Below are 12,586 nucleotides of genomic sequence, written 5' to 3' on the forward strand. Positions count from 1 at the left end.
ATTTTACTGAATGCCACTCTAAATGTAACTCCTTCAACCTCTTCTGAAATGTTAGATTAGCAAGTGTTCAGACAGTAAAAACAACAAAAATGGCATCACAAATACATGCGGCAGGATGAAAGTGGCCTTGTTCATGGTAACACACATAGGCTTCCTCACCAGGGGATCCCCCATCCGAATAGTCAAAGTTCCGGGGTTCTGGGCTTGGATTAGGAGGATAAAGAAAGGATGTGCTCCAGCCTTTTACATCATCTTGGAATATTGCCATCGAGACTTGAAAATTCCTCTGAATGCTACTGAAGCGCAAGTAATACTTAACCTATGAAATATAAAGAGAAAACAAATTCGGTCGTGAGATCCTGAAACTCAGAAAAGGCACAGGACAGAGCAAAGGTGTGCTTGACATCAGCTGTGACTGGAGTAAAGGCACCCACACTGGCAGATGTCCCTCTGAGGGGCACACTGCAGCAGTGGTCTTCCCCGCATTCTGCTGCAACCTTCCCAGGAAAAAGACAAGGGCCTCCTAAGCCCCCTTCAGGAAGGGAGAGCTGCAGAATAGTTCTGAGCATGGGCTCTGGAGCCAGACCAACCAGATCCAAACCCCAAATCCAAATCTCCTACTGAACAGCCATGGCACTTTGGGCAAGTTCTTAATCTTCTTGCCTCAGTTTCCTCATCAGTAAAATGCAGGTGATGTTAACAGTACCTACCTCAGAGGCACTGTAGGATCAAGTGAGATGGTCCCTGCAATGTGCCTGGCATTAGTAATTGCTTGCAAACTGTTGCTGCTTATTTTATTAACATATCTGTCTCCATCTACCAACATCTCATGCAAGTTCTAACAATTAATCATTAGATAGACTGTGTAGCACAAAAAAAAGCTACGTATTAGTGGTTTTCCCATCCCAAAACAGAAACCAAATATTCCTATGTTTAAAATACTGCCTTTCCTTAAACAAACAAGATCTGAACTACCAGATCTGAAATCTGTGAGATTAGTAATAATGACAACAATAACTAATCCTTCTGGAAAATGTTTCTGTTCCCCAGGCTCTGTTCTAACCACTTTATAGCCCAAAATTCATTTAATCCTCACAAAAGCTCTCTGAGTTAGGAACTATATTATTAATCCCACTACACTGATAAGGAAACTGAGGCCCAAAAATGTTAGTAGCTGTCCCAAGGTTAGAAAGCTAGTAAGTTCAGAGCTGGGATTCAAGTCTATGGAGTCTGGCATTGGAGCTTGCTTCTGTAATCAAGCAACTAAACAAATGCCATCCTCTACTCTCAGGATGGAGGCTTGCTCTGAACAAGTCTTCTCTTTAAAAGAATCTGAAAACTGGAAGGGACCTCAAAGTCCAAGGTGTAAGATGTGGAATCAGGAGCATTCTCTTATCTCCTCCAGAAGTAAGAGACAGTCAGCTAACACAGAGGAAAGAGACGGGTAGCTCCCGTAAAAAAACTCCTTAATGAACTCATGCTCCAGGCTGGGTAGCGCGATAAGCTTGTTATGGAAAAGACGTTCTTACCTCAAGTGGCAAAGGTTCCTTGCTGTCACTGAAACTATGATCAAAAACAATTCCAGCCAATGCGTAGAAAGCTTTGGGATCCTCGATTATGAAACGTTCAAATGAAGGTACGGAAGAATAGCCTAAAACTACAGAGGGAAATATCTAATCAGTGAGTGGCTGGTGGGAAGGCAAATGCTGCCCAACCACCCCCTTTCTACCTAAGGAGATATGGGACTGCCAGCTTCTCACCTAAGGCGTGGCAAACCTCATTCACTCACTCATGCATTCTGCAAACACACGAGCACATACAAGATGCCCGGAGCTATGTGAGGCAGTGGGAATACAAAGTCAAATGCTAATGGTCTAAATTTCTGTGTGGTTCTGAGAGCTCTTGTGTTCCAGTTCTTCCTAGCTAGGCAGTGCTTAGGGCTACAGTCGAGGGGACACAATAATTGCCCATGTTAATGAGGAAATATCTCCCGCTCCATTTCAGCCTTCTCCTCACAGTTATAACAAACAAAAGCGGAAAACAAAATCACAAAGAAATTCAGCTGCTTTGATGAGAGAAATAATTTCTACATCAACTGCCCTTACATTTGACTGATGATTTAATACAGGATCCTCCTTGAAAATAATTCTTCCTCAGAACGTTGAAGGTGTTACTCCATAATTTAGCATGCACTGTTGCTGAATGTAATGCCTAATTCTTTTGTCGGTAACCAGTTTTCCTTCTTTGAACGCATGTAGGATTTCTGTTCCTTTATCCCTGGGTTCAGAAACATCACTAATTTGTGTCCAAGTTTGCCCTCTTTTGTTTTCCTGCTGGGAACTAGTGAGCTTGTTCAATCTGAAACACAGGTGTTCTTTCAGAAATCTTTTCCATATTGCTTTGCTGTTCTCCCAAGTTGTCTCCTTTTCTTCCTTCTAGAAATCCCAGTAGATGAAGGTGGGACTTCCAGATCTGGTCTCCATGTCTATTACCTTGTCTTTCATATTTTCCATTTCTTTGTCCTTTTGCTTTACATCTCAGCGGTTTCCTTGACTTTATCATCTAGATCACCACTCGGACTTCAAACATGTCTATTCTACTACTTCCATGAAAGTTATTTTGATAGTCATTTTTAATTTCCAAGTCCCCTTTCAGTTTCTGTCATTGTTTCCTTTTCATAGGAGTCTGGTTTTGCTTTGGAGTGGCAATATTTTCTCAGCTGTCTCTGAGAATACTAAGGAGAATTTTTTACGAACTAGAACTGAAAAAAATAGTGTATGCACATGGTAAAAGATTCGAATGATACTAAAAGTTAAATGCTGAAGTCATTCACCTACCACAGGTCCCCAATTTCCCCATCATGACACAATCTCTGTAAGCCAATTTTTTTGTATGTTTAAAAAAATATATATGGGGCCAGCCCAGTGGCGCAGCGGTTAAGTGCGCATGTTCCACTTTGGCGGCCCGGGGTTTGCTGGTTCCGATCCCGGGTGCAGACATGGCACCGCGTGGCAAGCCATGCTGTGGCAGGTGTCCCACATATAAAGTAGAGGAAGATGGGCACAGATGTTAGCTCAGGGCCAACCTTCCTCAGCAAAAAGAGGAGGATTGGCAGCAGTTAGCTCAGGGCTAATCTTCCTCCAAAAAAAAAAGTCTATGACTTATACTTCTCGCTATGATGGAGTAACAGAGACTGAATTTACCCTCCTACCATAAATAACAAGGAAATTGGACAAAAAAACTGAATCAAGTTTTTCAGACCATGGACAATAAGTAGCACAGCATTATGATTCTTGAGATTCAAGGTGATGACTAAGATTACCCTGGATTTCTGTCTGGAGGCACATTTCAGACCACAGAACAGGGCAGGGAATCCCATGCAGAACACAGCCATGCAGCTAAGCTGACAGATAGGGATTAGTGTTCAAAGAGTCTGAAGTGGCTGAAAGTTGCAGGGCAGAGTTCCAAAGAGTAGAAGACTATGGAGAGAAATACCCCTAGAAATCAGCACAGAGGACCCCTTTAAAGAATACTAAGATATACCCCGCCTGGGTGACCAGGGAGGTACGAACTAAATGGTGCCCTGAGCCTACCTAAGACCAGGAGGCAAGTTCTGACCAGCCAGTGTGGAGAGTCCTTGGTGATCACTTGAGGCACTCAGAAGAGAACCTAGAAGAATCACATCTTAGTAGTGGGATAAATTATCTTTAAAGTAAAAGCTGTTCTACATCTTCCCCCGCAAAAAGGTTGAAAGCTAATCTTGAAAGGCTTGTCGATGAAACTGAACTTTAACTTTCTACCAGAAAAAAAGCCCATTCATTAAACAAGAACAATCACTTGATCCACAACATTTGAGATTTGATCCTGGTTTCAAGTTGCGTGATCAAGACTTAAATTCTTTCTCTTCTTTCTTCAGCATTATTTCCTTGATGTCCTAAGACAGATGCTAGCAGTTCCTGGACTATAGACTTTCCAGTTAAAGTTTGAATTGAACAATGAGGGCCATGTCTCTTAACCTCTCTTCCATATTTTGTCTTTTTCTTTCTGTGAGTTGCATTCTTCAACTTTTCTTCAGATCTATCTTTCACTTCACTAGTTTTATGTTCAGCTGAGTTTTACATTTTGATTATTTTTCATTTCTAGAAATTGTTTCATTTTTTCCCCCTCAAATCTGCTAGGTGACTGTTTATAGTGACATGCTATCTACAAATACTTTCCGGGTGTCTTTCATTTCTTTAAATCTAGTAAACATAGTGACTTTATAATGTGAGACTAACAATTCCACGATCTGAAACCTTTCTAGTTCTGTTTTTACTGTCTGTCTCAGTCCAAGTCTCACTCCATAGTATAAGAGGTTTTCTGTTTTTGGACAACCAGGTGATGTGAATTGGAGCTACAGATCTCAAGGATGGGAGCCCCTGCTGCTGTGCTCAGTTCTGAGGCAACTTTCCTTGCAGTCCCTCAGGAGTGGGATTGAGGTACGTTTTCTTCTGGCTCAACCTTACACTAAGGGTATAGGCATTTGGAGTTCCAGCTTTATGGGGAGATGGTCTCCCATGAGACATCCCACCTGGAATTGGCCTTGACTTTTTCTTCTTTCCCTCTGTGCCTTACAAGGCTATGAAAACTACAGCTCAGTTTCCCCTAGTATGATGTATGTTTCATCAATAGCAGTTGAGGGACTCCACTGGCTTCTTTGGGTTCTTTCTTTCACCTAGATTTTTTATTTAGGAAAATATCTAAGACTATGGAAATATGTTAACAACATAGTAAATAAAAAGCAGACTACAAAATAGTTTACACAAAATGATCCTATTTCTGTTTATTTACGTGGTTAGAAAAAGTGCAGGAAGGGTGTACACCAACATTTTAAATAGCACTTATATCTGGATGATAGGGTTATGAGTTAATTTTCCTTTTTTTCCTATATATGGGGTTTATTATTATTATCTTTTTTTTGGTTCTTTTGTTTCCTTAGCCTTATTTGGTTTCTTTTTATTTTAACTTTTTATTAAGATTATGATAGTCTACAACCTTGTGAAATTTCAGTTGTACATTATTGTTAGTCATGTTGCACCACTTCACCCTTTGTGCCTTCCCCCCAACCCCCACCTTTCCCCTGGTAACCACCAATCACTTCTCTTTGTCTATCTGTTTAACTTCCACCTATGAGTGGAGTCATACAGAGTTCGTTTTTCTCTATCTGGCTTATTTCACTTAACATAATACCCTCAAGGTCCATCCATGTTGTTGTGAATGGGACGATTTTATCCTTTTAATGGCTGAGTAATATTCAATTGTATATATATATTAGGTTCTTTTTAAACACACACACACACATGCACACACATTTGGTTAAATTGTGAAAAATAGCATACATACTGGAAGGTATACAAAACACAAATGTTCTATTTATGAACAGTTATGAAATTAACATCCAAGTAATTACTTCTTGGATCAAGAAATAAAATATTTTTACCCTAGATTTTTTTGTCTGATAGTTCCTTACTACCTAGCTAGTTCTTTAATGTTTTCAAGAACATGTTTTTAATATTTATCCAGCATTTGTTTTTCAACAGGAGGGTTGGTCCAAATAACCTAGTCTGTCATATTACCAGAAATGGAACAGCAATAATCTCTTTCCCAGAAAGTCCCAGGAAAAATCTTAGTGGTTCCTTGACTCTTACTGAGTTAAGTGTCCTGCCTGGACAATCACCATAGCAAGGGGACTGCCAAGTGCAGACTGTGTAGACACAGGTTATACCAGCGCCCAGGGTGGAGTCATCACGGGCTGAGAGTGGGAGACAGATCAAGCCCTCAGGGAGAACTAGGCTGTGCACAAAAGGGTGAATAGATGCTGGGAAGAAAAGAAAAACAGATGTCTACCACAGTTTGGAAGGAATTTTCAAACTATTGTTCATTGTTACTTCTAGGGTATAGGATTTGCTTAGGGAAATGGCACGAAGATGGAGCTTTAATTTTTATTCCTTATTTTTTTATACTGTTTGAAAATTTTAATGCAAAGAATTCTTATATTTATTGTAAATTTTAAGGCTTTTTTTTTAAAATTTAAATTTCAGAAAAATACATCCCAAATCATTAATAAAGGATGCTTCTGGGAAGTGGGATTTGGGATGGCAATTTAACTTTTTACTTTAAACAATGTATCATTTCATGTATCATTTTTTAGTATGGAGAAAGGGAAGAAAGGAAGGCAGGAAGCTGTTTGAGGACAAGAAGTGAGCAAATAAGACCACAATGGGAAAGCAGAAAGGCAGAAATAGATGAAGATTACAGTATCACAGGATTCAAAGCAAAAGAGAATTCCAAAGAGGAAGTGGTTGAAATAATCCCTGTTATAGTGAGGACAAACAGAATAAAGACTGGAAAGAAAGCACTGGATTTGGTAATTAGCAAGTCATCAATGACATTTTCTTAGCAGATATCAGTACAGTACTGAGGACAGAATATAGATTATGATGAGTTAAGAAATGAGTGAGAAGTAATAGAAATAAACTTTCAAGACATTTATCAAGAAAATACATAGTCTGAGGCAGGATCTTAAAGAAAAGACACAAGAGGAAATATTTTCTCTTAAAATGGAGGTGATTGAGGTTCATTTGAGAGTGAGGTGGAAATTCAGCCCAGATGGAAAGACTGAATATTTAGAGAGACGGAGAAGCTACTAATTGAGAAAGGTCCAAAAGAGGCAGGAGGGCTTCAGATGAATCATTTCTCACTCCAAAATTTATCTTGAATTCACCTACATATCTCCGTCTCCCCAATTCAAGCCCTCATCATCTTTTTCCTCCCGAATGTCTGCAAATACCACCCGCTTCCAATCACTCTTCCAGAAAACAGCCATTGAAATCTCTTTTAAAACAAATTACATCACCTAAGCTTTCTTTAAACCCCTTCAACAGCTGCCTTTTGCACGTAGAAGAAAACCCTAACACTTTAATAAGGCCTGCAAGGCTCTGGATTATGTGGCTTCTACAGACATTTCAAACCTCATCTCAAATCACTCTCTCAACTTACTTCAGCCTCGCTTGATCACTTTCAGATCCTCAAACACCTCAGGGCCTGGCCACTTGCCCCCCTAACTGGATAGCCCCTGACTCCTGAAACCCGTCATGCTTGCATTTTGCATGACTTGTTCTTTATCATCATGTCTTAACTACCTTATCACCTCCCCAGAGAAGATTTCTCTGTTTGTTTTTTTATTTCATAATCTTATATTTATAAAAGGTAACTGAATTAGAACAGTATTTTAGGATACTATGCAAGCATAAAGCATAACTTTCAAAACAGTGGTTCCCAAACATTTTACCACTGAGGGCCTTTAAAAGAATTGTCCCCATTGAGTGGCACTCAGAGCTGAGAGAGAACTCTTTCTTTTCACTTTGTACCTTATTATTAAAGTATTATGAGAATACTTTTTCAAAAGCGTGTGTGACAATTATAGTAATTCCGACAAATTACTCTGCATTTTGCAGACTCCACATTTTGAAAATTTTTATCTACCTAACTGCAAGAATTCATTCAGTAACTATGTATTGAGCACCTACTGTGTGCCAGGCACTGTCACAGGCCCAGTGATGAACAAAACAGACAGGGTCCTCTGTCCTTAAGGAGGGGGAGCCTAGCAGGGAAAGGCAGACAGCGCACAGAAAGCAGGGAGTGGAGAAGTAATTACACATTTATCAAAATGCCACTAACATATCCAACAGGGTTCTGTGAGAGAGGAAAAGGCAGTGGTAATAAACCTTAAACCGCTTTGGCTGCCTTCCTAAGCGCCATTTCAGCGGAAACCTGAAGGCTAAGAAGGAGCAACCCACAGGAAGGGCTGGGGCAAAGCTTTGTGTCAGACGGGAGGAAAAGCTCACAGATTCTAGGAAGTGAATGGTGGCAACGTGCCCAGAGTGTGGAAGCACAAGGAAGACCGAAGTAGGTAAGAAAGTGGAGAACTCAGGGCCAGAGCCTGGAGAAGGGTCTGTTTATTCTCAGTACAATGGAGCCTGGCCAGATCCTACTGATCTTTTAAAGATCTTGCTGGCTCCACGTAGAAACTGGATTAGAAAAGGACAAGAGGAGATGGAGAGAAGACAGTTAGAAGGTTAATTCAGAATCTCTGAACGTTTTCCATTTTTCGTTAGAGACTTATTATAACTGAGAATCAGAGCTTCTGATTAATATGAGATAACCAGTGTCACTATAGTGAGTTAAAACAAATACTTAACATCTTAATTAGCCTCGAAGCCTCGTGACATAACTATACAAGTCTCCAGCGTGTTGCTTGAAATAATAAAAATGCCTTGTGGCTGCTTTTCCCCAACTACCACCTCTGCTGATTCTTTAGAATTTGGAGACCCCAGATTTGGAATCACTACAGTAAGAACTCTCAGGAAAAAACTTCAAACTATACTTTATAAAAATGCCCTCCCTATCCTTATCCCATGTTTATCTCTAACCTTCAAACTCAACATCAAAGGCTTGCTCCACCATCTCAATGATAGTCTTCAAAGTTTCACTTTGGGAAGGGATATAAATTAGTTGAAATTTATTTTCCACAGGAAAGTGATGGAAGAATTCTGGCAGTGAAGTGACATCAACTGCACGGTAATTGGTAGCAGGGTATTTTCTTGGCAAACTAGCGAAACGAAGATACATTACAATTGTAGAAAATAGTAACGGCATCAAGATTTCAAGGACTGTTACCAGAGTCTTCCGTTTCTAAAATAAAAATGAAAGCTATATGTTAATCCAAAATAGAACACAAGCATAAGCCGCTATGTGGCAAAAGTTCTTCCATTAAGAACCCTTTAATTTCTTCCAGACTCCTTGCACAACACACAGAAAAGAAAAAATAGAATGAGAATTAGTTGGAAATATCTGCTTTTAACTTTTCTAACCTATATGGCTAGAAAGCAATAACAACGTCATCTTTAATAATTAGGGTTAACAAAATTACTATGGCAACATTTGCAGAAAAGGGCCCCTTTACAAGTAAAGTTCTTTTTTTCTTTAATCCACTATTAGCAACCAATTTAACTTCAACATTCAGCCCCTTCCAAGGAGACTCACATTTTCCCCACAGATAACTATACCCACCTTCAAGATAAAGTTCTTCCAGAGAAGAAGTTTTAAGTTCCTGAACATTGCCATTTTTATAACTGAAGAGGAGGGGTCACCACTAGCTGGGGAACAAATGGGGGAAACATTATGCATAATACAAAAATGTTGAGTTACCCTGTCATCCTTGAAAAGCTTGAGTTTTCAGAGCATCATGCTGGATTACTTTTCCTCCTTCCTTTCTAGCAGTACCTTCTCAGTCTTTTTTGCTAATTCCCCCTCCTCTCCCCAACCTCTAAATATTTAAGTGCTCCAGGGCTCCATCTGTGGACTCTTCTCTTTTCCAATGACACTCACTCTATAGGTGACCTCACTCAGTCTTTTGGGTTTAAATCCATCTATACACTGATGACTTCTAAATTTATATCTCCAGCCTTGACGTTGCCTCTAACTCTAGTCTCCAATATCCAATTGCCTGCTTGGCATCTCCATGTGACATGTCCAAACTGAGCTACTCATATTTCTTCTAAAACAGATCATCTTACAGTCTTCCTCACCTCAATTAATGCCAGTTCCATTCTTCGAGCTATGCAGGGTTATTATTGACTCGTCTCTTTCACATCCTGCACCCAGTTTGTCAGGAAACCCTATTGGCTCTACTTACAGAATATGCCCAGAATTCAATCCTTTTCACACCACCCTGCTCTCATCACACAGCCCAATCTCTTGCTTGGATTTCTGCGATAGACTCTCCAGTGGAATCAATGCTTCTGCCCCTGCCACCCTGTGATCCATTTATCATGCAGCAATAAGAGTGACCCTGTTCAAGTCAGGTCACGCCCACTCCTCTGCTCAAAACTCTCTAATGGCTCCCATCTCACTCCAAGGAAGAGCCTTGCCTTGTGATGATCTACAAAGCTCTATGGGGTGTAGCCCCTGTTAGCTTTCTCGTCTCATCTCATCTCAGCTACTTTACTTCCCCCCTCCTTCTCCCTCGTCTTCTGTCGCAGGCCTAGCTGCTAACCTATAACAGACAAAACATAATTCTGCCTCAAAATCTTTGCACTTGCTGTTTCCTCTGCCAAGTGCACACCTCCCTCATGTATCAACATGGCTAGCTCTCCTACTTCTTTCAGATCTTTATTTAAAAGTCACTTTCTCAATGAGGTTTTTCTTGATCATCTTATATAAAATTTCAAAAACATTAAACATTTTGTATAAGTCTTCCCTGCTCATTTTTTCTTAGCACTTTTAAACTATTTAACATGGTATATATTTACTTATTTACCTTATTTAATCTGATTTCCCTACTAGGACGTATACTCCATGAAGGCCGGGAATTTTTTTTGTCTTTTTTCCTTTTTTTTTTTTTTTTGCTGAGGAAGAGTTGCCCTGAGCTAACATTCATGCCAATCTTCCTCTATTTTTTAGTATGTAGACCACCAGCACAGCATGGCTGCTAACAGAGCAGTGTAGGTACACGCCAGGGAACCAAACCTGGGCTGCCAAAGTGGAGCATGTTGAATTTAACCACTAGACCACTGGGTCTGGCCCTGTTTTTTTTTTTTTCCCACCACCACTAAGTCCCAGACATAAGAGAAGGGCCAGCACATGATAGTCACTCAGTAAATATCGAATGAATAAATAATTAAAGGGTATGCAGTTTTTGTAGGGATGTGGTTGGAGCAGACATGATTCTAAGAAAAGAAAAATACTTTGGATAGTAGTCAATTCTCTTTTCATTCTTTGTTTCCCAAGTGAAATATACACTTTAATTTTCAGATACTACTACAATGAGATTTGCATTTCTAGAAAAACATTCTTCCAGTGAGGAAACAAAAATGCATATATTTTTACTCAGGTTAAAGCATCTCTGACATTGCATGTAAGAAACTAAAGAAACAGCATTGTGAATACACTAAATATCACTGAATTGTATACTTTAAAACGGCTAATCATATGTTACATGAATTTCACCTTAATAAACAAAAAGAGTCAGTGTAATGATACATTTATATTAGCCAGCTATTGCTGTTAAAATCTCAAATGGCAAACGAAACCCAGTAGCCCACAACAACAGGCATTTATTTCCTGCTCATGAGTCTTTCAGCAAGTTGTGGCTCTGCTGGCCCCCTAGGATTAATTGCACTTGTCCTCAGGTCTTGTTATGGGGTGAATTGTATCCCTCCAAAATTCATGTTGAAGTCCTAACCCCTAGCACCTCAGAATGTGACTATATTTGGAGACAGGGCCTTTCAAGAGGTGATTCAGTTAAAATGAGGCTGTTAGGGTGGGCACTCATCCAGTCTGATTGGTGTCATAATGGGAAGAGGAAATCTGGACACACAAAGTGCACCAGGGATGCATGGGCACAGAGAAAAGACCATGTGAGGACACAGCAAGAAGGCAGGCACCTACACGCTGAAGAGACAGGCCTCAGAAGAAACCAAACCTGCTAACACCTTGATCTTGGACTTCCACCTTCCAGAACTGGGAGAAAATAAATTTCTGTTGTTTAAACCACCTGGTATTTTGTTATGGCAGCCCTAGCAAACCAATACAGGTCTGCTCCATGTGTCTCCTCATCCCCCTCAGACCAGCCACTAGCTGGAGCGTGTTGTTCTAATAGCAAGAGGTCAAGCCAAACCATACGAATAGGTTTAAAGCTTCTGCTCACACAACACTTACTAACCATTTTGCTGGCCAGAGCAAATCACACAGCCAAGCCCAATGTCAATGCAACAGGAAAAGAAACTCTTGACTACTCTAGTGGGAGGCACTGCAAAGTCACATAGCGAAGGGCATGGACATAAAATTTAACACAAAGAAAGAGTGAAGAACCAGGAACAATATCCATTGACCAAAACACTCCACATTTCATCCTTTAAAAAAATTTTTCGGGTTTTTTTCTTGGTGAGGAAGATTCGCCCTGAGCTAACATCCATTGCCAATCTTCCTCTTTTTTTTTTTTCTTTTTTTGCTTGAGGAAGATTAGCCTTGAGCTAACATCTGTGCCAATCTCTCTCTATTTTGTATATGGGATGACTCCACAGTATGGCTGATGAGTGGAGTACGTCTACATATGGAATCCAAATCCACAAACCTGGGCGGCCGAAGCAGAGCGTGCAGCACTTTAACCACTTGGCCACAGGGCTGGCCCCTCCATATTTAATTCTTTAGAAGTTGGTGTTAGAATTTGCCAACCTTAACCCTCACCATCTAGATTAGGAGGTATTTTGGCTCATTACTGGCCCAACACAGATGAAAAATAATAGCCAGAGACAATGAGAAGACATGGTTTTCTCCAACCACAGTCACAGTTCAGGGAAATGGGATAGGGGAAAAATAAAGAGCAGATGCAGGTTTTCATACTAAGCATCTTTTAAAATTTGTGATAATACAGATAGATGGCTCCTTTTAAAAGAAGTTTATTTAGATGCTTGTGAATGTACAACAACCAGCAATTATGCATTCAAGTAATATCAGTATTGAAGGTGCTGTGTCTGGGCAAATG

General features: G+C 40.1%; 1 protein-coding gene across 1 annotated transcript in view; it reads right to left on the reverse strand.

Moving 5' to 3' along the window:
• Positions 1-12,586, reverse strand: part of LOC106836248 (ATP-binding cassette sub-family A member 17-like) — a 113,601-nt gene that overhangs the window by 86,005 nt on the left and 15,010 nt on the right. The window contains exons 2-4 of the mRNA XM_070485181.1: positions 8,472-8,733; positions 1,530-1,657; positions 160-319 (exon numbers count right to left, since the gene is read on the reverse strand). Coding sequence (XP_070341282.1) covers positions 160-319; positions 1,530-1,657; positions 8,472-8,733 — 550 coding nt within the window. The remainder of the gene's footprint in view (positions 1-159; positions 320-1,529; positions 1,658-8,471; positions 8,734-12,586) is intronic.

This window comes from Equus asinus, chromosome 14 (assembly GCF_041296235.1).
Source record: "Equus asinus isolate D_3611 breed Donkey chromosome 14, EquAss-T2T_v2, whole genome shotgun sequence".
In the NCBI taxonomy this organism is placed as follows: Eukaryota; Metazoa; Chordata; class Mammalia; order Perissodactyla; family Equidae; genus Equus; species Equus asinus.